Below are 21219 nucleotides of genomic sequence, written 5' to 3' on the forward strand. Positions count from 1 at the left end.
AGCACTGCTGATCTTATAGCACATTACATCAAAGTCTCCCTTATCTAATATCTATTAGAGACCAGTCAATTTAAAATAAGGACTCTAGACACCAAATGTAGCAGAAAATGAACACCTCCTATCCTACACTTTCTCTCACCTAAATATAGTCATCACATAAAAAATAAAAAACCCAAAACACTGACATACTCTTTTTACATGACTTCGGAGAGATTATAGCGGGAGTTTAACCACTGCATGAGGCAGCATCTTACAAGGCTTTTACTTACATATTTATATGGATATATACATTTAATAGAGGTGATGTCTTTAGATAGAAACTTACAATTCTTTGAGTTTCTTCATTTGTGAAAATGCATTTCCTTGAACTGACATAATTGCATTGTTACTTAGATCTCTAGGGGAAAAGAAAAAAAAAAGAAAAATAACATTAGAGGAGGAAAGAGTAATTTATTAAATTTAATGTATTCAAGACTCAAGGAATAGTTTGCCACCTTAGTGATACACAAAGGATCCTCTAGTTCAAAAACTAAAGAGACAGGATTAAGGAGTTTTATAACATGCTTAATACATCACCCTTTCTGCATTAATTTCAAAATTAACATTCAGCATAACTCCAAAACAAAAGAACCTTCTCAAGATCACAGTAGCAACCAGGGCAAGTGTATTTCATTCAGAATCATAAAGAAAGCTTGTTAGTCCTACTTTTATTTTAATTAGAATCAAAATTAATTTTTTCTGATGTTGGGTTAAATGTGAATTTCAACTACTTACAGGTGTTCAAGTGCATCCAAACCAGAAAATGCTTTCTTTGTAATGGATCTAATCCTGTTTCCTTGGAGTATCCTGAAAAATATAAGTACATGATGCAAAAAAGATAAAATGGAAGCTTTTTTTGAGCTGAATGATTGCATTTTTGGCATTTATTTCTAAACTATGACTAATACTCACCACTCAGCCTTCCCCAATGCAGCAAAATGTCTCACTTCTAAAAGATACTAATTTATTGCCCTTCAGTAAACTTCTAGATTTTACAATGATTCTAGAAGACATTTAATGTGTACAGTTCAGTGATACGGATTATTCTGAATGTATACACATAAGCAACTTGTCATTTCATAGAGGTGTATTTGAAAGTTTCAATGCAATGAAGCCACTTCCATTGGATGCTGCATTACTTTATCAAAGACTATCCTTGTCACTATGTCTTTGTCATGTAATGCACTTATTACTTCCTAAACCTCATTCTTTGAGAAATGTTTCCGTAAGTAGTAGTAATATTTAAAATATTTCAAATTAGTTAGACTTGAAAAATATGGAATGCCTTTTACAGAAAAGGAACATTTTATAGAGAACAAAATGGTAAGGCAGGAAAAAAAAAAAATCATCTCAACTGTGGAAAACATAACATCATTAACTGTTGGGCTTGTCCCTTGAAACATACAATCTAATTTTTTTAAGGAATGATGAGATAGAAATATTGTAACAATACTCACAGTTTCCTAAGTTTATCTAGGCCAGAGAAGGCACCGTTCATGTCTTCAATAGTCCATGATATTTCATTGTTTTTCAGATCCCTGTTTAAAGGGGGGGGGGGCAGATCAAATCACAAGAGCTATTAAAAAGAACAAGGTACATACTTTGTCTTCAAGAGTATGTATTATTTAAAGCAGTTTCTAAAATAGCTTTCTGGTAGGTTGTTTTTTGTTTGTTTGGGGTTTTGTTTGTTTGCTTGTTTTTTAAGAGAAGCTTTTCCTGATTAGCTATTTCATTTCAATTTTTACTGAGAGACTTTGAAGACTATTAGTACTTTTTCCACTGATAATTATAAAGACCACAAACCCAACAATTTTAAGAATCATTAGAAAACAAACCCACATGTCCCTGCAAGGGTATTCAGATACAGCACTATCATAAGAGAAGGAGCATCGTAGCAAAGGAAGCGATCAACTGCTGCCCCTTCGAAACAAAACACACTCATGCCTTTGTAAGTTCGTAATATTAACACACAGAGAATACAGAGATTTATTAGTAAGTGAACCATTTTTACATCCTACAACATCCACAACACTAGCTTAATTATCTGTGAAGCATAAAGAGATTAGAGATTTCTCAAAAGAACAGTGTGTCAGCAAAGAATCAACAGGGTAGAACCAGAAGAGAAAAAAAATCTAGGAGGAAGTCTAACAATTCCTAGACACCTCACAAGTCTCTGACTTCCTCTCTTTATGATCTCTGTATACTTACAAAACATAGCATACAGCCCTCTGAATCGCATCTTTGCTAGATGCCCAAAGTATACGTGAGCAAATCCCTGAAATTAAAGTGTTAGCACCCTTTTCAAAGCCTAGAGGGAAAGGCAATCATTTCATTCATCTGGTTAACAGATGGGTTAACGGAATGCAATTGGAAGGTTTTAATGAAGCGAAATACATTTAGATGGGTTTACTTCTTTCTTCTCCTTCTTTTAAGAAATGCTATTTCAAAAAATGCTCAAATGCTAAAGCAATTGCCCAGTCACGACAAGCATCAGCATGCATAGCAATATGCAGTTTTGAGTCTTGTCTTCTTATTTCTACCATGAGGGAAAATGTTGAGTCAGTTAGGACACAACTATGATCCAGATCCCCAAAGCTGTGGGTAGCAATGCTGCTTCATGCCTTCGAATGGAGACACAGACATGCCTTTCCTGTAATAATGCTACTGAAAGTTCATATCACAATTACCACCATTTGCTGTGCACAGCCTTAACGAAAGAGGAAGTCCTCCTTCTCCCAACTATTCTGAAAAAAAATCCTACTGTAAGAAAAACATATGCTGATCTGGGAAAGTTAACAAAAGGTTCTTGTATATTTCGTAAGGAAAAAAATAAAATCTATAAACACTGAGGATTTTTCTTAAGGTTTTTGACCTTAAGAATTGAGTTTTTCAACTTACAAAGTCTGTAGACTGGAAAGTCCCCGGAAGGCGCAATCAGCAATGTAATTTACTTTGTTGTTTCCAATGTACAGTCCAACCAGCACACTTAAACCAAGGAAGCTTGAATCATCTAACCTTGCTAAGTGATTGAATGTCAAGTCTCTGCAAATTCAAGGAAGAAACGTACTTTAATGTTTATGCTGCAGTGCTTATTACACAGTTCAACCCAGGTGAATTTTCAGGGGGGAGAGAGTTTTTTCCCTTACAACAATCACAAAACCTACTACACCATTTTTGACCACACAGCTTGTGTATTGTTTCCAACAATTCACAAATTACTGCAGAATTAATTTCTTCCGTTTGAAAATGACTGTGTTACAGCTTTAGTACAACTTCCACAGTGAAGTGAAGCAGTCACGGTTGGCTTCAATCTCTTTCAACAAAATATAACTGTCTCACATACAAAAAAGTTGTTGTCACCTTGGAAACTTTGTTATGAAAAATTCACAGATCTGTGGTAAGAAGCTCATGCTTTGGCATGCACCCGGCTTTCAAAACTGGAATAGAATAAAAGCTACTCACAGCTCACTGAGTTTTTGGCAAAATTCCCAGGCATCAGGACTGATCCTGCTGATGGCATTTTGGCTGAGATGGAGTTGCTGCAGCATCAGCAAGCCATAAAGCCAGCCTTTGGTTACCTCTGTTAAGTTGTTATGGTCCAGCTGCCTACAAACACACACAAACCCATGCAAACAGATACAAGACATAAGGTTCAGAAACTCAGCAGCGAGCAGGCTTTGCCACAGGTCTATATCCGACTTCATCATACTGGCTGGATAGCTGCAGCCTCTATTTACGTTTGGACTTATACGCACACATTCCTTGTATGCACGCATTGTGTCCTACACATTTACCAATGACCGCTTGCTGCTTTTCAAACCGCACTAGAAGAACTTAATTCAAAAATGTCTTTACATTTTATCACACAATTCTGTTCATTTTGTGCAGTTCTACTTAATATGTTATCATCAGAATCTATCAGAAAAAAGTTGATACTTACAAGACTTCCATGTTGGTCAATCCCCAGAAAGCACCATCCATGAGCCTGGTAACGCCATTTCTCTGCAGTTTTAATGATTTCAAAGCTGGAAGTCCTTGGAAAGTAAGCCCATCTATTTTTTTTATTTTGTTGCGATTCAGCTCCCTGCATCAATAAAATTTACAGTTACAGCAGAGTAAGTTTATCAGCATGCCAACAACCTTTCTCCCCTCTCTGGAAACAAACCTTATTTAAATGCTTTTCTTGCACATAAAACAACAGAGGCAAGATGTAATAAAAATCAAACATTTTACTGTAATACATTATGTTTAACCATGCTAACACTGTTCTGCCTTTCTGATACTGAGGACAAATACTTGGTACTTTCTTGATTTTCAGTTTTAAAGAACCCCTGTAGACCTAGAATGTTGTGGCTAATCCTGTTCACAAATTCAAAAGTGAAAGCAAGTTCCTGGTGTTTACCCAGCAGTACAGCCATTAAGGTTAGCTTGTAATTGCAATCAATAATTGGTCAGAAAGAAAAAGTTAAAATTTTCATTGTGATAACTAGGCAAAATTAAATATCCTGGGTGATCCCTCTTTCTTAATCTGGAGCCAAGCATCCATTACACATTCTTCCCTTATTCTCGACAACTAGTTACAAATAGTTCTGTCCCTCTTTCTCAAGTAGTCTTGGCTCACCCTTCTGCCACTACACACATCCCTTGTAGGTCAGAAGTTGGGACCTATGTGTATCCTGGAAGGGAGTTACAAGGCATAACTAGCTGGAGGGCAAGCTGCAGTGACAGTAGTACTTAATATTTTCTATTTTCCTGCTCTCCACAACACTTTCTTGGCTTTGGTCCTTTTTAACTCCAAATCCTGCACCAACCCCAAGCAGCTTTCTGAATTTCTGACCTATGTGAAAAGGGAAGTCATAGGCACAAAGAACAATGTTAACTGCTTTTATAATAATGAATTTTAAACTAGTCATCATTTGCTAAATTAACAGTTTATTTATTAGCAACAACCGATATACAGTATAAAGCGACAAGATTAGACAATACTAAGAAAAGGCCCTCATACAACAATGAGTGATCGTCTGCCACTTCAAGGAGGTCTTAGATCTATCAACCTGCAAGCTACCAAACCAAGAAGAATCCTCTCCTTCCAAAACTTACCTCTCTATGGGAAGTAAAAGTCTAAATAGATCTCTCTCCATAGTTATACCACAATTATTTTTCAGAGTCTCAGTCTTGTAAGAATTCAGCTTTCCTCTGTGGCAGCCCGATACGAACCCTACCTGGTAACAGATACCTGATAGAGAACCCTCCTCCTGTATTTAAATGTGCATAAGCAGAGAACATTCAGTAAGAACAGCCTGCAGTTCTTCCCCGCTCCTCCTTTGAATACTTCTTTCAGGTGGTAACACAAATTTTTGGCCTTCATTGCAGGTTAGCTACCTAATACAACTAGGTGAGCCTACCGATTAAATTGTGAACGAGTAGAACTTTTTTAGCCAAGAATATCACCAACTTCCAAAATTTCAGTTGAATCTGAAGATCAGAAAGTCTAAGATTGTTAACAAACCCCGAGCTTCGCAGGACTGTTCTTACACTCCTCTACTGAGGCTTGAGTCAAACTCTTCCTGCATTTGCATACAAAAAAGACACAGTCACTGTTTCCAGATGTGTCGAGCATCCTAACACCTCACTGTTCTTATGACCTTTCACTTTCAAGGTTAAACTAAGAGAGTTCATAATTTTTAACTCTTGCCTATCTAATATGGAAAATAATTATTCAGGATTTGACCAAGTGCAGTCCTAGCCTATCCTCTTGTCAACTTCCTGCATTCTTTACGTCTTTTTTAAGGAAGGGAAAAAAAAAAAAAGGAAACAAGGTATTTCCCCAGCCTCTTCCATATTAAATATTTATTATTTATTCAGTAAGACATTTCTAGACATCATTGTATCAGTGAAGCTGATGAAGGTCTATTTACTCAAGCATATTGCTTATTGTCATACCTTCTGAAAGCAAATTACTTCCCTTCATTTCACCATGAAAGAACAAAATAAATCAGAGTCTGCTGTAATGAACTGTGTAAGTTTACTTCACTTAGTATTTTTCCACTGCTTTCTTACAGGAACACTGCTATTCCCCCTTCTCTAGCCTTTTCTTTTTTTTTCTTTTAATAGGCAAACATGATTTTAAACACAAAGACTATTCACATCTCACCAATATGTAAGACTAGTTTTGTTCAGTACAAAGCTGCAGTTAGTAAGGGTTGTAGTAATATGTTCTCTGTGTCTGTCTCACTCTGCCTCTGGTTAAATTAAAGGCTAAAGTTCAAGCACTGCCAGTGCTTTGGAAAAGCTGAAAACAATTAGTCAATTGTAGGTTGCACTTACAGGTGCTGCAGATGTGAGAGTTTAAACATCTTTTGAGGGATTGCTGAAATTTTGTTCCTGTTCAGTTTCAATACTTGAAGTGTGGTAGACAAATTGTCAAAGGTACCAGGCTCCATGGAGGTTATTCGGTTACTGTTAATGTACCTGTTGAAACAATGTCTAGAAGGTTAAATTTACAGTTATTTAATAAATTCTTAATATCAAGTAGTGAAATACAAAGCTCTTGCGCTGCCTACTCCATGATGAATAGAATTTCATTTATCTTATTAATTAGAGCTCTTGACAGCTCAGTCTTTGGTCAAATAGTAATTCACCACCACCATTTTGCTCTGCTCTACAGGAGCGTCTTATTGGCAGAAGATAGCATGTCGGAACTCTATTACTTTATCCTCACTCAGTATAGCTCTGGCATTGCAGTGTTACTGAATAAGGATTAAAGTAGATTACAAAGATGTAACTCAAGAATAGCCCAACCATGGCGAACTTAAGTTCATTTTGTTACATAATCATTTCTCTGATGAGACACATCTATTTGTTCCATCTCAAGATAATGAATGACCTTCACTTTTTATGAACTAAACCATCTCCTTGCAACAACTCATGTATTCAAGTTAGCAGCTTATGTTAAATTCAACAGGTCAAAGTAGGAATAAGTATTTAATGCATGTCTAATTGAAAGGAGATTTAGTACTTTAACAAACAGCTGCCAATCTAAGCTTTCCAACAAGTTTTTTGAAAGTAACCTGAAAGAAAAAAAGTAATACTAAGTTTTACTTACAGATACTTGAGCTGTAATGATGGAAACGATGATACTTTTAGCTCTGATATATTGTTGTTGCTCAAGTCCAAAGTTTCTAGACTCTGAAATGGCTTCAGATGTTCAGACAAGATGTTGGCAATCTTGTTACTGGTCCTGAAATTTAAGGACAGCAATCAAAAGACTTCCGTTTCCAGAGTAAACACTTGTTAACTACACATGACTGAGAAAAGTTAGTTCTTAATTCCCCCAGTTGAAAATAATTTCTAGTTAAAGAAAACCAATAAAGTATGCTCTCTAGACATAACATTCATTTCTAGCCATCCAAAATCAAATTGGAATGCTCTAAATAAATGTGTTCATCAACATTTCTTAAAACATATTCCCAGCAAACAAGATGAAAAAAATTGCATTCTAATCCAATTATTGCAATTCACGGCTTTTAAAACAAGAGGTAAAACTCTACAATCATCTATTTCTGAACAGTAGAAATATCTGGTATTTGGCCTGAACAGTATGTCACAGTATTGTAATGCAATGAGATTTGAGTTCTTTTCTATTTTAACCAAATTAACATCACAGTAGCTAGACATAGTGTTTTGTTTTTTTGAAAACTCCTACAACGTGAAAATCAGACTGAATTTCCAGAAAAACAGAGCTAGATTAGAAAAGATGGATGACAGCGTGCCCCCTCAGAAAGATGTACTACCATTTTGCAATTAGACTTTATATTTCATCCTATAGATTTTTCTAATGAGTGAGCAAAGAATAAAATTTCTGCTTATTACAGCTTATTACAGCTCATTACAGAGCAGAAGGACTTCACGTCTGGTCAAACTTCAGCTAAGCATCACACCCAATTCCACAATAAAAACTCTGCAACTGTTGAAAGACATGGGTATCCTAGTCTACCATAAGGAATACCCCTACTTTCACTTCCAATGACATGTGCTTTTTCCAGCGATCATATTTCATGTTCATACCCAGCAACCTACTAGTTTTTTCATCCCAGTTGCATAATGTACAGAATCATACACGTACATCAGCAACATTAATAGGGTTATTTGTTTGGGGCTAATTGTACATAAGGGAAAACAGATCATCATCAATTAAATGAAAGTAACCTAAAATGATCCTTGTTACCTTGGGAAGTTCAAGTCAGTTCTGGCTGTGGTACATTCTGTACCTAGTATGACAAATGATCAAAATTTAGGAGCTCTCCCCAGCTCCTCGAGACTGCAGGCAAAGGCAATTTCAGTAAAACTATCAACAAGAACGCTGATTCTGGAAGTTGTCTGCCTTTATTGGAAATACGCTCTGGACCAAATACTAACCCACACCTTTAGGATAGCATGGACAACCCTCACATATTCAAAGGGTATGGGAGGATTACTGCTCAAGACAACAAAGTCCCGACTCAAAAACTGAACCAGAAGATAGATTAATGGGCCTTCTGACCACATGTGGGAACGGGTAAGCGATCTTGCAGCCCCTCCAATGCTGCGCTTGTATCGTGTTTCACTCCTCAGGCTGTCTGGTAGAGGTACGCTGCATTTTTTTAACTCTTAGCTGAAAGTATTTATAATAAATGGAAACAAATTACTTTAATAAAAAACAACAACAAACACCACCACCATGTGTCAGTTCCACTGGCCAAATAAGACTGAGTTAGATAACAGGTCACAGAGCCTTGCCTTTATGCATTAGTTTGTTTATAAGGTAATTACTAACAAGGTATTAAAACTGCCAATTACTTGAGTGACGAATAAAATTTTCCTTGCAGTAAAAGTGTGCTCCAGCAGAAGCCAGCAATTTCCTGAACTGCACGCCTCCTAAATTGCAGTGTGAAAGTGCTCAGTTATAGAGACGGCTCGCACAGTGCTGTCTTTGTGTCAGCACTGCTCCATAAAACAGAAATTCCTCACAACTGGCAGGATAATAGCCCCTGTATTACAAAGTTTAGTTGGATCTAATGGAACCGAATAAAACTCTTACACAGCCTTCAGATTAGCACTTAAACTAACTGGCAAATTACCCGACACAGACCAGGTTACAACAAAACCAACTAACCAAAAAAAACCCAGCTTGTTTGTTCCAGGGAAGGTTTTTCTTTTTTGGAGATGGTAAGATCATACTGTTGGGAGAAAGCACCTTCTTTTGTTCACTGAAACAGAGCTACGCATCAAAGTCCTAGTCCTTCTCACAATGAAAATCAAGCCAGCCCTCACTGCACCTTCCTGCTTACTCACGTTTGTAAAAGCTACTTGAATGCAAAACATCTGAATGGTTCACTCCTTACCACCCCAACCTCCTAGTCCAGTTTTCTCTTCAACAAAATTTAAGTGCCATAATTCACAAGTGGAAGGAGATTATCTAGTGCTGAACATATCCAAATAGCTTTAATTTAAGGCCCAATTTTAGTTAAAATGAGAAACTTCAATTCTAATTTTTCTTCACAATTATCACTTAAGTAAATCAAATAAAAACAATGTATCGCCTTCCTCATAACTGCCAAACCACCATCAAAATTAGTCAAGAAGGATGTGTTTGAAACTGCAAGCCTATCTAATTGTCAAGGCAGAATCAAACAGCATCCTCTGTGTTGGCACAATGCCATACAAGTTTGTTCACTGTGGGGAAAAAAACCCAACAGCAAAACCCAAAAACCCCCAACTTTCCAGCAAAGTGCTGTTATTATTGTGCTCAGACTAAAGGAGCTGCACCCACCACATTGGTTTCATTTCACAGACCCGCAAAGGGAGATCAAAGCAACACAGACCCCCTGCAACGAGAGAACCAGCCCATCAAGTTCTCTCAGACGTGGACCTGGAGCAATTTGATCACAATTTCTTCATGTGCAAGGAAAAGCAACATGCTGCAGCTTCCTTACAACTTCTCCTGTTACAGCTGAAGCAGCAGGAGCACCAAGGAACACAGATAAAACCCCCAAAAACACCTGCATGAATTTGAACGTGCCCTTTGCAATTTGAGTGTCTACATACCGACTTGCAGCAAAAAAACCCCAACAGCCCAAGAGTGCATGTAAACCAGTGTAATTATTTTTACATAACCCTCTGTGAATACCAGCTTAAGACAGAATATCAGTTCTGCATTATGGGTATGAGAAACCTTAGCTTTCCCTCTCAGCATTCACTCAACCACACCACTAGGTCAAAACATCTGTAACAGCCCTATCAATCACAATCTCAAGATTCATTCTATACAAACAACAGCTACCACATATCTGACATTGACTTGTACTTTCCTTGCCTCTGGGGAAACATAAAGCAGGACAGCAACTTCTGTATCCATTTTGTTAAGATATTTTGTTTAGATATAATAGTTCTTATGCGCTGGAAAAAAAGCCCAATTTTTAAACATCTAAGATAGTATGACCAAGTAACTCTTGATAAAGATTGTCAATAGGTAATATTTTCTACCCAAGAGAAATACCTATGCAAGCTTCATTACTCTGATCCTGTAACATGGAAACTCCAACTCAGAAACAGATTAGGTCCTAAAGTCTTTTGTTTCTATTCAAAATCTCAGCACAAAAAAATACCCTTGCACTTCCTTCTCCAGTGTAACTCTTTCTTCCAGGTAGATCTTGATCTGCTGTGTTTTGAGAACCGCTTAGTCTTATCTTACACCGTGATCCTGGCAAGGAAAACCTGTAGAAGCCTGGAGGCAGAGCAACCTGGTAAAAAAACCAAGTTGTCTAGAAAGACAGTTTTGGAGAACTGTGTCTGTGCAGCCTGATCTCCAAAGTTGTTAGACGTAAAATAATTGGTTCAATATCTGTGTGATTGTGGACTAATACAGTATCTCCTGTCCCTCAACTAAGCCCCAAAAGGCAGGATATATTGAATTTGCCTCACAACCAACCAAAGGAAATGATAGTAGAGTCTCTTGCTAGAAACTAAGAGGATATGTAAGAGAAAAAAGCACTCTGCTAGCGCTAGATACATCTTTCTGAGCAGTGCTGATGCCAAGACATCGGGGTTCATAGATGTTTAGTTTGACAGTCTTGTGTTTACATGGCTTCCAGATTAGACCTGGCCTGGAAGCAGCTATATCAGAGCGCAGGCAAAGCAGACGTGACTGTCCACATCCAAGCACGTACTGGGTAGTCTCCATTATGTCACAGCCTCCTTTTTCACATTTCCTGAAATCTTTGCGATTGCTTCACCTGTTCTTCCCTCCACTCACCCACTGCCATCATATGACTCCTGGCACATCATCTAATGTTTCTTGCACTTCCCCTCCTGCCCTCCCAAACGCCTTTCGACTTCTGGAGCTCTTCTAAGAAACAATGACGTCAAGCCATTGAGTGGAAGAAAATTTAAGCAAAAAGAAAAAAAAATAGCTGATAGTAAAGATAAAAGATCAAGACTGTAATAAACCTTCTCAGAAAGTGCTGGAAGATACATGCTTTATGGCTTTTAGGATAAAGCTAGACAACTTTAAGGAGCACATATCAGAAGAGTCTCAGTAACGCCTACAAGGAGAAAGAGAGAAAAATTTTTTTTCTTCAATTTCTACTCCTTTGACTACTAAAATTAGCTGAATTGTAATGAACAATTACGTAATTTAAAATACTGTAATTATAGTTCCAAGCTGAACACTACCCTTACAAAAAAAACCCAAACTGATATCAATGGGACTAAGTGCTCTTCTTACCATTAGATACCCAACCACACTGAATTAAGAACATCCAGGTTTTTGAATCTTTGCAAGTGTTAGATACAGAAATATTTCAAGTGAAACTGTTTTTCTCCACAACGAAGATGTCAGAAATAGAGCCAGGATTCTGGCTCACTTCCAGTCCTAGCAGTAGGTCTACAAATCTGATGCCTCCTTCACACACAGGCTTCTCGCCTTCCTCGCAGCAAGCAGTTGTTCTTGCTTTTGAAGGTCTCCGTCCTTCCATGATCCATGCCTGTCACTGCTCTTTCAAGCCAGATGTCAGTAACTCTCTGCTCTTATTTTTTGTCCTTTTTGTGGTATATAGGCATGAAGTAGAAAATGAAAACTCAAACCTCTCTAAGCTACTGATACCCTGTCCAAAACTTGAGACCAAAGGTTTATTGATTCCCAAACCATACGTAAACTGGGAAATGGGGAAGAGAAAGATGTAGAATGAAACAACTCTAGGATCAGAGATGTTTTCATCATCAAAAAGAAGACAGAGGCAAAACCAAAATTCCAAACACGATACTTCCATAGCAATTCTCTCCTGATTCCAGTGATAGTACCAATGAGTAATTAATTAAACTTTCATTCCAAACTCTCTTCTTGATACCCTGGAGTCCGTTTCCCATTCCACTTTCTGACCTTTCCAAAATAATCACAACTTACTTAGCATGTGACAGCCAAGTGAATGTGTAAGTCCATCATTTTATTTTAACAACGGTAAACAAAAGCTATGTAGGTGTGAGTATTTCAGCATGAGCTGACAACAGGAATAAGAACCCGTTGCAGACTCGGTGCACTCTGTGACTGTTAGTTAATGACATATCTTGGACAATTATAAGTATGACCCAGATTAAACCCAGCATAGGGCCCTCCAATATTATAAATCATCTTTCTAATCTGATGTATGGACTCATTAAGTAAAAACACCTATCCTTCATTGCTACAGAGGCAACTCTGCCTTTTGGAGGGCACAGACCAAAGTCTAGGCACTTCAGACTGCACGCCCTTCTACATCTACTCCTAACCTCAACTGCTAGTACAAGTAGAGGGGTAAGCTCCTATCGACTTCTATTTCACTCAAGGCACTGAGCCATTACATTTCACTGCTCTATTGCAATAACCACCTACCACTTTTCTAAGATACAACCCCAATATTTATGCCTGACCTCTCAACTTCATTCTGACTTCTCACATTCTCCACACCGTATGCCCTACAACATGGCATCTCCTCCTTGGTAAAATTTCCTACCGTTCTTCTACTTTGTCACACAGGAACAGCGTTCTCTATTTTTCTGATCTGTTATTACACTTTTTAATTCGTCTTTAACACTGCTGATCAGAAAATCATGCCAGTTTTTTCCACTGCAAACAGCTCATAAAATTTGCATTCTTTTCCATTCTCATTGCAAAAGCATTCATCTAGGCTCTCACTACTTTATATTTTTGCTACAACAAACTCTGGGTTTCTACATACTTCTTCCCTTTCACATCATTCAGCCTAAATTGCTGCCATAAAAATCTAGTTTCCATGTCTGTAAGTCTGACTAAGACAGGTTCCTTTTCAAATTCTTTCATTTACTTCCTCTTAGTCTTCATGCTAAATGTCAAAGACTGCAGGAACTAATTCCAGTCAGTTACTTCGCTCTAGCTTTTCTGCTTGCAACTTCAGCCCACGTCACACATGGTTTACCACCACTCTCATTTTTGGGACTTTCTCCAAGTAGCCTTATGCCTGAAGCCCAGTTTGGCATTCTTGTATCCTTTATTTCAGTCCTTCTTCAAAACAAACTCTTCCAGGCAGCATCCAAATCTTAATCCTTCCCATAATAAAGTGGTAGCTGAAGAGACGACAAGGATGTAAAATATTTGACCAACATTTTCTTAATATTGGGAGCCAGACTTCAGTTTAGCATGCTAGCTTTATAAACACACAATACCACTTTCTCTGGCAAGCACAGAAGGGAAAGGCATCCACTCCTACTGAATGTAAGCTTTCATTTTCAAGAGCTGCGTCTAAACTTCTTATGACTACAGCTTTCTAAATGCGAACGGAGACAGCATGATCCTGGATTTTACACACAGCTTCCGCTCCCATCCTACTGTGAGATGACAAAGAGGCAGATTTCTCATATCTACCCATATTCCAAATAATCTTGCAAACAAGGATTATGAAAAAACTTCTGTCTTTACAGAAGGCCCTTCGCAGGAGTTTTCCTCATTAAGATACTGCCACACAGTGCAAACTATCACTCTTATTTCCACATTGCCAGCTGGGACAAATGTATAATCTATTTTGCATGTTTGCTTCAATTAGTTGAATTTTACTTCTCATTATGACTATCTGAGACATAATCTGGATGCCTATTATCACAAAACATATTCAAATGTACTTTTCCGCATCTTAAACAGAAATGGACACACAAGGCTAAAATAAAATCCCTTCTAAATAGCGTAAGGGATTAATCACCACTTTTCTTCAGTAACTATGTTTGTGCATGAAATCTGACAGACATTTAAGCTGTATGTTGGTAATCAAACCCAGTATGTGACACTGCATGCTCAAATTTTGGAAAAGTATCTTTTTGGCAACAGAGACAAGTATATGTTCTATTATTATATCTCAGTTTTTGTTTATTTTTAATGATCAAAATATTTTTTTTAAACAAATCACTGTTGGGTTAGGTAATTTTGCTATTTTGTTATTCCTTTGAAGAGAATGACTTTGTACTTTTTCAGTACAGCAATTCACTTCTAGCTTTTAGGTTTGCTTTTCAGAAGTGTTCACTGAATACCGAAGGCCTGAGATTAATAATCAAGTAGCCATAATCAAGTAATCAGAGTCATTTTATAGTGAATGATCCGAAAGTTGAAATTTTAAGTTCAACATTTAAAGTTGAAACGATTTTGCTCGCTATGAAAACTTGCGACCCCTGCAGTCACCTAAGGCTGGCTACTTTATAGTCCTTTTGTCCTGTTTTTATCTCCTGAGCAATCTTTTTTGTTAGTATTTTTTGTTCATTTACCTTTTTAAACATCCAGGACACAAAACACGTGTCTTCAAAGACAATGCATTTAAACTCAGCATACACCGACAGAAAGACATTACAAACCAAAGGCTGCAGAAAGCCTTCGGAAAAGTAGACTTGTGGATTCAGTCCAGCACCTAACAAACAAACAGGTGTACTTCAAGAAATCTCCTCAATACTGACAACATTTTTCATCATCTCAGAATGCAAAAGTGAACGGCCATGCCATTCCTTGTTTTAAATGCCTTAAAGGCTTCCTGTACAGACGGGGTTGGAGGGTCCCCTCAGCACAGCAGAGGAAAACCTGTACCATGTACGTCTCTTATGAACAGAATATTTCACAATCTGAAAAAAGTGAAGTGGGAACCTAATACAAAACACATATTGATGTAAAACTTGAAAAACTTTACTGAACTGTGAATCATCCATGTTCCTTTTACTTCTGCACCATGAAATTTCTATTTTCCACTCTGGCTTTAGTAAGACCAAATATTTGTGTTCTAGACTAACATGTTCAGTCTCTACAACATAAGCTATGAGGATATTTCCATCCAAATCACCTGCACCATATGTACTAGTGCTTTTAAATAAAATAATTTGTATAATAATTTTGCAATAAAACTTAAAATCGTAAGTTTATTTAAAATACTCCATCGTTTAAAGCTAGCCTAACATTAGAATTTCACTATACGCACTAGAGACTTCAGCATGTGCAGCTTTTCTAGTCCCTACAGGCAGCAAGATGATTACTATATAACATATCCTGGATGTGGGTAATATGAAACACATTTTTTTAATATGAATTCTAGTTCTACATATACATTTTGATAAGAAGAATAAAATTTAGTTAGGGAGGCAGGATGCTTTAATACTCAAAGCTGTTCTGTCCCTTTGAAGTCACCACTGCCTTCCATTTTCCACAGTACTCAAGGATACAGTGCACTGATGATGTTGGATGGTGTCTACAACCATCTATTTTTAAAAATTCTGCAAGTGAAGTTGAATTTCTTATTTAAAATGTATATCCTTAAATAAAACCTTAAATAATGTTGCAGCACTTGCAAATCAGTGTCTTTCTTCCTTACAAAGCACTAATCACACTAGAAGTAGTTAATATTTTCTGAAGAGTTTTAAAGTAAAACCCCTACGCAAGGTAGCTGGTAGTTAAACATGCAGGACTTCTACACAAGGCTATTGTATTACTTGGTTTCAATCTATTTCTGGATTCAGCCTAGGTACATAACTTTACAGCAATGACAGACGTAAAAGGCAATATTAGTTTTCTTCTCATGTATCAAGATTACAATTTTAGCAGGCTTTCAGTACAAAAAGCACAGGACTGGTCCATCTTGGATAAGGAACGCCATTAGAATGGGAACCAAATTCAGAACCTTTGCTTGTTCTCCTGCAATAAGGACATTAGTGCCTATTTCTCTACCTGACACAAAAGCAATCCACCTATCTAGAAACTATGAAAAGTAACTTACTTATTCTCACAGAACTGCAGAATTTTCTACCACAACCATTTAAAGCAATTCTACATTAATTTGTTTTCACAAGCACTTCAGGAATGCAAATAGGGAAACACCTAACATGTTTTACTTCTAGGGATAAATACACCTACATTACTGTGAGTGGCATCTCTACATTATGTATTTGTAGTAATCAGTTGTTAAATCCAGTATTCTCCCCAAAAGCTTACGCTCTCCAGCACGTGGGGGGGACACAGCCTCCTGGCTAGAGCTACTGTGCTGGCTGGAGAGCTGGCAATCTCTGGTAAATGGCTGAACTTCCCTCCTTCTGCCTTGATAACCTGCTCTCCTCCTACCTTCTCTCACAGAATACAGAGAAAAGTCCTGGGTGGCTGAGCAAAAAGAAGAGTCTGCTACTTCAATTTCAAATAATTGACTGAAATGGTCAAACATGCTGAAAGACGCAGCCAGACCTTTGCAAGTAACACCACTGTAAAACTGGCATGCCCAAGTACATCAGCCAGACGTTTCAAAAAGAATCTAACTTCAGACATCTGAAAGTTAGTTTAAAATAGATATCTACATGGGTTTCAGTAGGAAAGTCATCTGAACTATTTTAGGGAAGACAAATCACTTCAGAGAGCGCCTTTTCTTCTCTACTCATCCTGAAGAGGATCTGCAGTTAGTAACTCATACTTACAAAGTCAAACTTTCAAGAATCTAGAGCAGAGAAGACGAATCCTACTCTTTGCTCTGTCCAGAACATACCATATTTGTTAGTGTCAGGCAAGCCATCACAGCTTCACAACCTAAGGCCTCCTGATCAGATTTAGCCCAAAGTACCACCCATTTAGCTCACAGCAGTTTCCAGGTTCCCAGGAGGGTCATAAGCTCTCCCATGTATTCACAGTAGTTTCCAGGCTCCCAGGAGGGTCATAAGCTCTCCCATGTAATGTGACAAGACACATACTCATCACATGAATAAAATCATAGATGTATCTGCAGCCATGCAATGAGTGTGCTTGCATGTACCTGTACACTCCCTCACACTCACATAAGGTCTTCCCAGGGTGGTAGGAGTGTGCCTGCCTGATACTTTTCCCTCCATGGTGTCCAACTCTCAACTGGCATCCACAAAAACAAAATGCTGGCATCGTTGCTTCATGTTACAGACAGACTGTGACGATTAGACTGGGAACATCTACTGCTCTGGGTATGTTTACCCCACGTAATTCAACAGTATGTAAATATCTAAGCTAGATAAGTATTAATTAGATAGCTAGAAATGAGATAGCTCCAGAAATGGAAACTGCACTAACAAGATAATCCACCCATGCTTGTGTATACTGGTCAAAGAATTTACAGATACAGTGTTGTATAGAGACACCTGCCCAATTATTCACTGTAGACACACCAGCAGTGTAATTTCCTTCGCAGGGCAAGGAAATTCTTGCAGAACAGCTAAAATACTAAGGCTCCACAGCTGAGTGACAAATACTAAGAAGTGAAAAAAAATTCTTGCAAGAAGAGAGTTTCTTCAGCAATGAAGATTTTGGCAAGAAAGGAGGGCACCACTTCCACACCATTCCTTGAAGACTCCTTAGAAAAAACAACTGACTTTTCAACTGACAGTAATGAACCAACGTATATGTATCTCATAAGAAATGTAATCAAATCAAGTTTCAGAAGACTAGCACCCTCTTTTCTGGTATTATTTGAAAGTCAGAACAAAGACTCAACAAGGAAACAGTGACTTGTTTTGGAAAGGCTCCACAAGATTCTTTCATATAAAAGTTTAAAAATCTGAAGAAAGTCATCAGATGTTTCGAGAACAGTTATTCTTTGAAGAGTGGTTCTAAAAATTATATTCTAATTCTAATTGTTCCATATGTTCTCTTCGCATGACTTAGATACATTAACTCAGTTTGACTCAACTCCTCCAAACAACATCCAACACAGAAAAAAAAATAAACATATTTTTTCACTCCAAAAAAAAGTATCATTAGATTGAATATTTGTCCATCTATGATACCAATATACTACATATATTTTTATGCCAGACAACTGCTGTATGTTTATTCCTCTTTATTTACTTTTCTGTAAAATTAGATTTAACATCTTTACATAAATAACTTCCAACCTGAGGCAGGCTGAGGGGAGACCTGATCGCTCTCTGCAACGACCTGAAAGGAGGTTGTAGCCAGGTGGGGGTCAGTCTCTTCTCCCAAGTAACCAGTGATAGAACGAGAGGAAATGGCCTCAAGTTGCGCCAGGGGAGGTTTAGATTGGATATTAGGAAGAATTTCTTCACCACAAGGGCTGTCAAGCACTGGAACAGGCTGCCCAGGGAAGTGGTAGAGTCACCATCCCTGCAGGTGTTTAAAAGACGTGTAGGTGTGGTGCTTAGGGACAGGGTTTAGTGGTGGGGTTGGCAGTGCTAGGTTAACAGTTGGACTCAATGATCTTAAAGGTCTTTTCCAACCTAAACGAGCCTATGATTCTATTCTGTTTTAAAGAGAAATCTTTGCAAAAGAAACAAGATGCTTTATTTTTTGAACAATTGAATATCACTCTCTAATTTTGTGTTCTATGTACATCCATTTTCCTATGGAACAAACAATTGTCTTAATTAGTATACACTGACATTCATAAATTAATGTAAAACCTTTAAATTACTTAATAAATTATTTCTACTGTATTAATCTCAAGGAATCTCTGCTGTGGTCATAGAGTAGGTATTAAATCTCAGCAGGAGCACACTTCTATTCAGTAATCTCCTGACACCACACAGAAGTAATGGAAATTAGAATGAGAACAAGCTAGCACCCAACCAGACCAACTTTAACTGCATCGGTAGTATCGTAACAGCTTTTAGAAAAACTTTTTTTTTTTTCCTTTTAAGTGTTAGTACACATAGTGCAGAGCACAGATCTAAGGAAGGTTTGTCCATGTTTGACCACCTGAGTGAATGAACTACGCAAGTGACTTGGAACAACCAATCCAGTAGTGACTGATTTTCATTTATTCTCTCAAAGGAATACAAAAATCTTTGCACAGCTACAGAAGGGTGATTTTAGGTTCATCTAAACTACTGAAGTTTCCATGAGAAGGACTAGAGGAGATGCTAAGACAAATTCTCAACTTTGTATTCATCAGAAACATGGCAGGAGGATATAAGCCACTTTATTATGTTAGTATTTCCAACCTTGTGGTAAAAAGAACCTTAGCAAGTTGGTTAAAAAAAAAATATATATTCTTCAGATCCATTAGATGCTTAAACTACAGAATGCTATGCCATTGTAAAAATGTCAAAACTAATGCAAAATAGAAGATATGCTTAAATTCAACAGTTATTGTCAGACACCATCTGCTTTTTCTTTCATTCTTTTCTGATTCTGATCTGTAAGAAACCGCAGTATCAAATGTCACTTAGTTCTTATTCAAACAGAGCAGTCCAGACACAGCGGCTGCACCAGCTGACTTGGCTGACCTGGGCCTGGAGTTAAAACAAACCCCTATAAATCACCAGATGTAAGCAATTGAATAGTGATCAATTTAATTAACTGAACAGCTTTCCAAAGTTTACTGTATTGTTTTAACCCTTCAGGCTTCTTCAAGAAAGGTAACTTGCAATTTGTATTCAAGGGCAGGATTTGGCCAGAGGGCTACATACTACTAGCTTTACCCACTTTAGATTCCCATTGATAAAACACAACTCCCACACATGAAAAATGTGTCTTTTCTTTTTTCCAATTAGTAGTATGATAGTAACCGTTTTCGTTGGCACTTCCTTCAACATTTTAGAGAAATTACATCACAGGAAAAGAATCAAACTGATTTCAAGTGAAAACCTCAGGAATAAAATTTCCTTTAAAATCAACTGGTTTGGTTACGGGCCCTATATGCCTTTTACAACTTTACACTTGTATTACAGATGCCACATCAAGTAACCTACTAATGTCTTTCAAACAAAACTATTAACACAGACATAATCATGTGTCACAATTATATGTATTAACTGCAGTCATAAAAAAATTATGCCACATGTTAAAATGGGCTCAAAACGACATTTTAAAGATACTGGCAAAACACCTTCTAACCTAGATACTTGTCCTGAAGCTGCGTCTTGAGGGGATTTCCCCATGTTGCCCACTGAAATTAAAAGGACTTCTGCCATGATTTAACACAAGTGGGATTTCAGCCAAGATGCCTAATGATAGAGTATAACTCTTGTTTTAAAGTCTGCATTGTACAAGTTTGTATAACATTTACTAATGTTTGTACAGTGCCTAGCACAACAGGGCTGAGGCTTCTGGGCACTACCACAACATAAATTAATTCTAATGCACTCTTTGTATCTGAGAGAAGCATAAAAACTACAAGGATTAAGTTCAATTATACACATTTTAAACAACCTGCTAAATAATATGACATAATCAACTTCCTAACCACAAGCTGCTCTATTTCCAATTATATCACTTTAATCTCTATAATACACGTATTTCCACAAACTCTGTAGAGTTAGTTCCACTAACTAGGGACAAGAGTAAGATCTACTTACAAAGACAGAAGAGTTATATTCGCAGAGACTGGTCCCAGATCTGGAATGATCTCAAGTTCATTGTTGTTCAACTTCCTATTAATATTAGAAAAGGGAGAGTCAGTTTTGATGTTAATCAGAAGTATGTACATTGGACTTGCTAAATTGCTCAACAGTGTCACTCCAGAATTCAAAAATAATTCCAGTTTCACTTAATGTAAAATATCAGACCAGTAAACACCTTTGTTGTTCAACCAATTATCCCCAGAGAAATAGCTACACAATTAGTATACACAAATACTGGTTGGGGTTTTTTTGTTGGAGTTTTTTGTTTGGTTTTTTTTGGTTGGTTGGTTTCTTTCG

At 37.4% G+C, this 21219-nt stretch overlaps 1 protein-coding gene across 1 annotated transcript in view; it reads right to left on the reverse strand.

Annotated features, from left to right (window-relative positions):
- The window catches only part of LRIG3 (leucine-rich repeats and immunoglobulin-like domains 3), a 37696-nt gene that overhangs the window by 14766 nt on the left and 1711 nt on the right, over positions 1–21219 (reverse strand). Inside the window, exons 4-12 of the mRNA XM_009710155.1 lie at positions 20878–20952; positions 7145–7279; positions 6367–6510; positions 3980–4123; positions 3502–3645; positions 2938–3081; positions 1497–1577; positions 775–846; positions 326–397 (exon numbers count right to left, since the gene is read on the reverse strand). Coding sequence (XP_009708457.1) covers positions 326–397; positions 775–846; positions 1497–1577; positions 2938–3081; positions 3502–3645; positions 3980–4123; positions 6367–6510; positions 7145–7279; positions 20878–20952 — 1011 coding nt within the window. The remainder of the gene's footprint in view (positions 1–325; positions 398–774; positions 847–1496; positions 1578–2937; positions 3082–3501; positions 3646–3979; positions 4124–6366; positions 6511–7144; positions 7280–20877; positions 20953–21219) is intronic.

Source organism: Cariama cristata, unplaced genomic scaffold (genome assembly GCF_000690535.1).
Source record: "Cariama cristata isolate BGI_N322 unplaced genomic scaffold, ASM69053v1 scaffold2281, whole genome shotgun sequence".
Taxonomy (NCBI): Eukaryota; Metazoa; Chordata; class Aves; order Cariamiformes; family Cariamidae; genus Cariama; species Cariama cristata.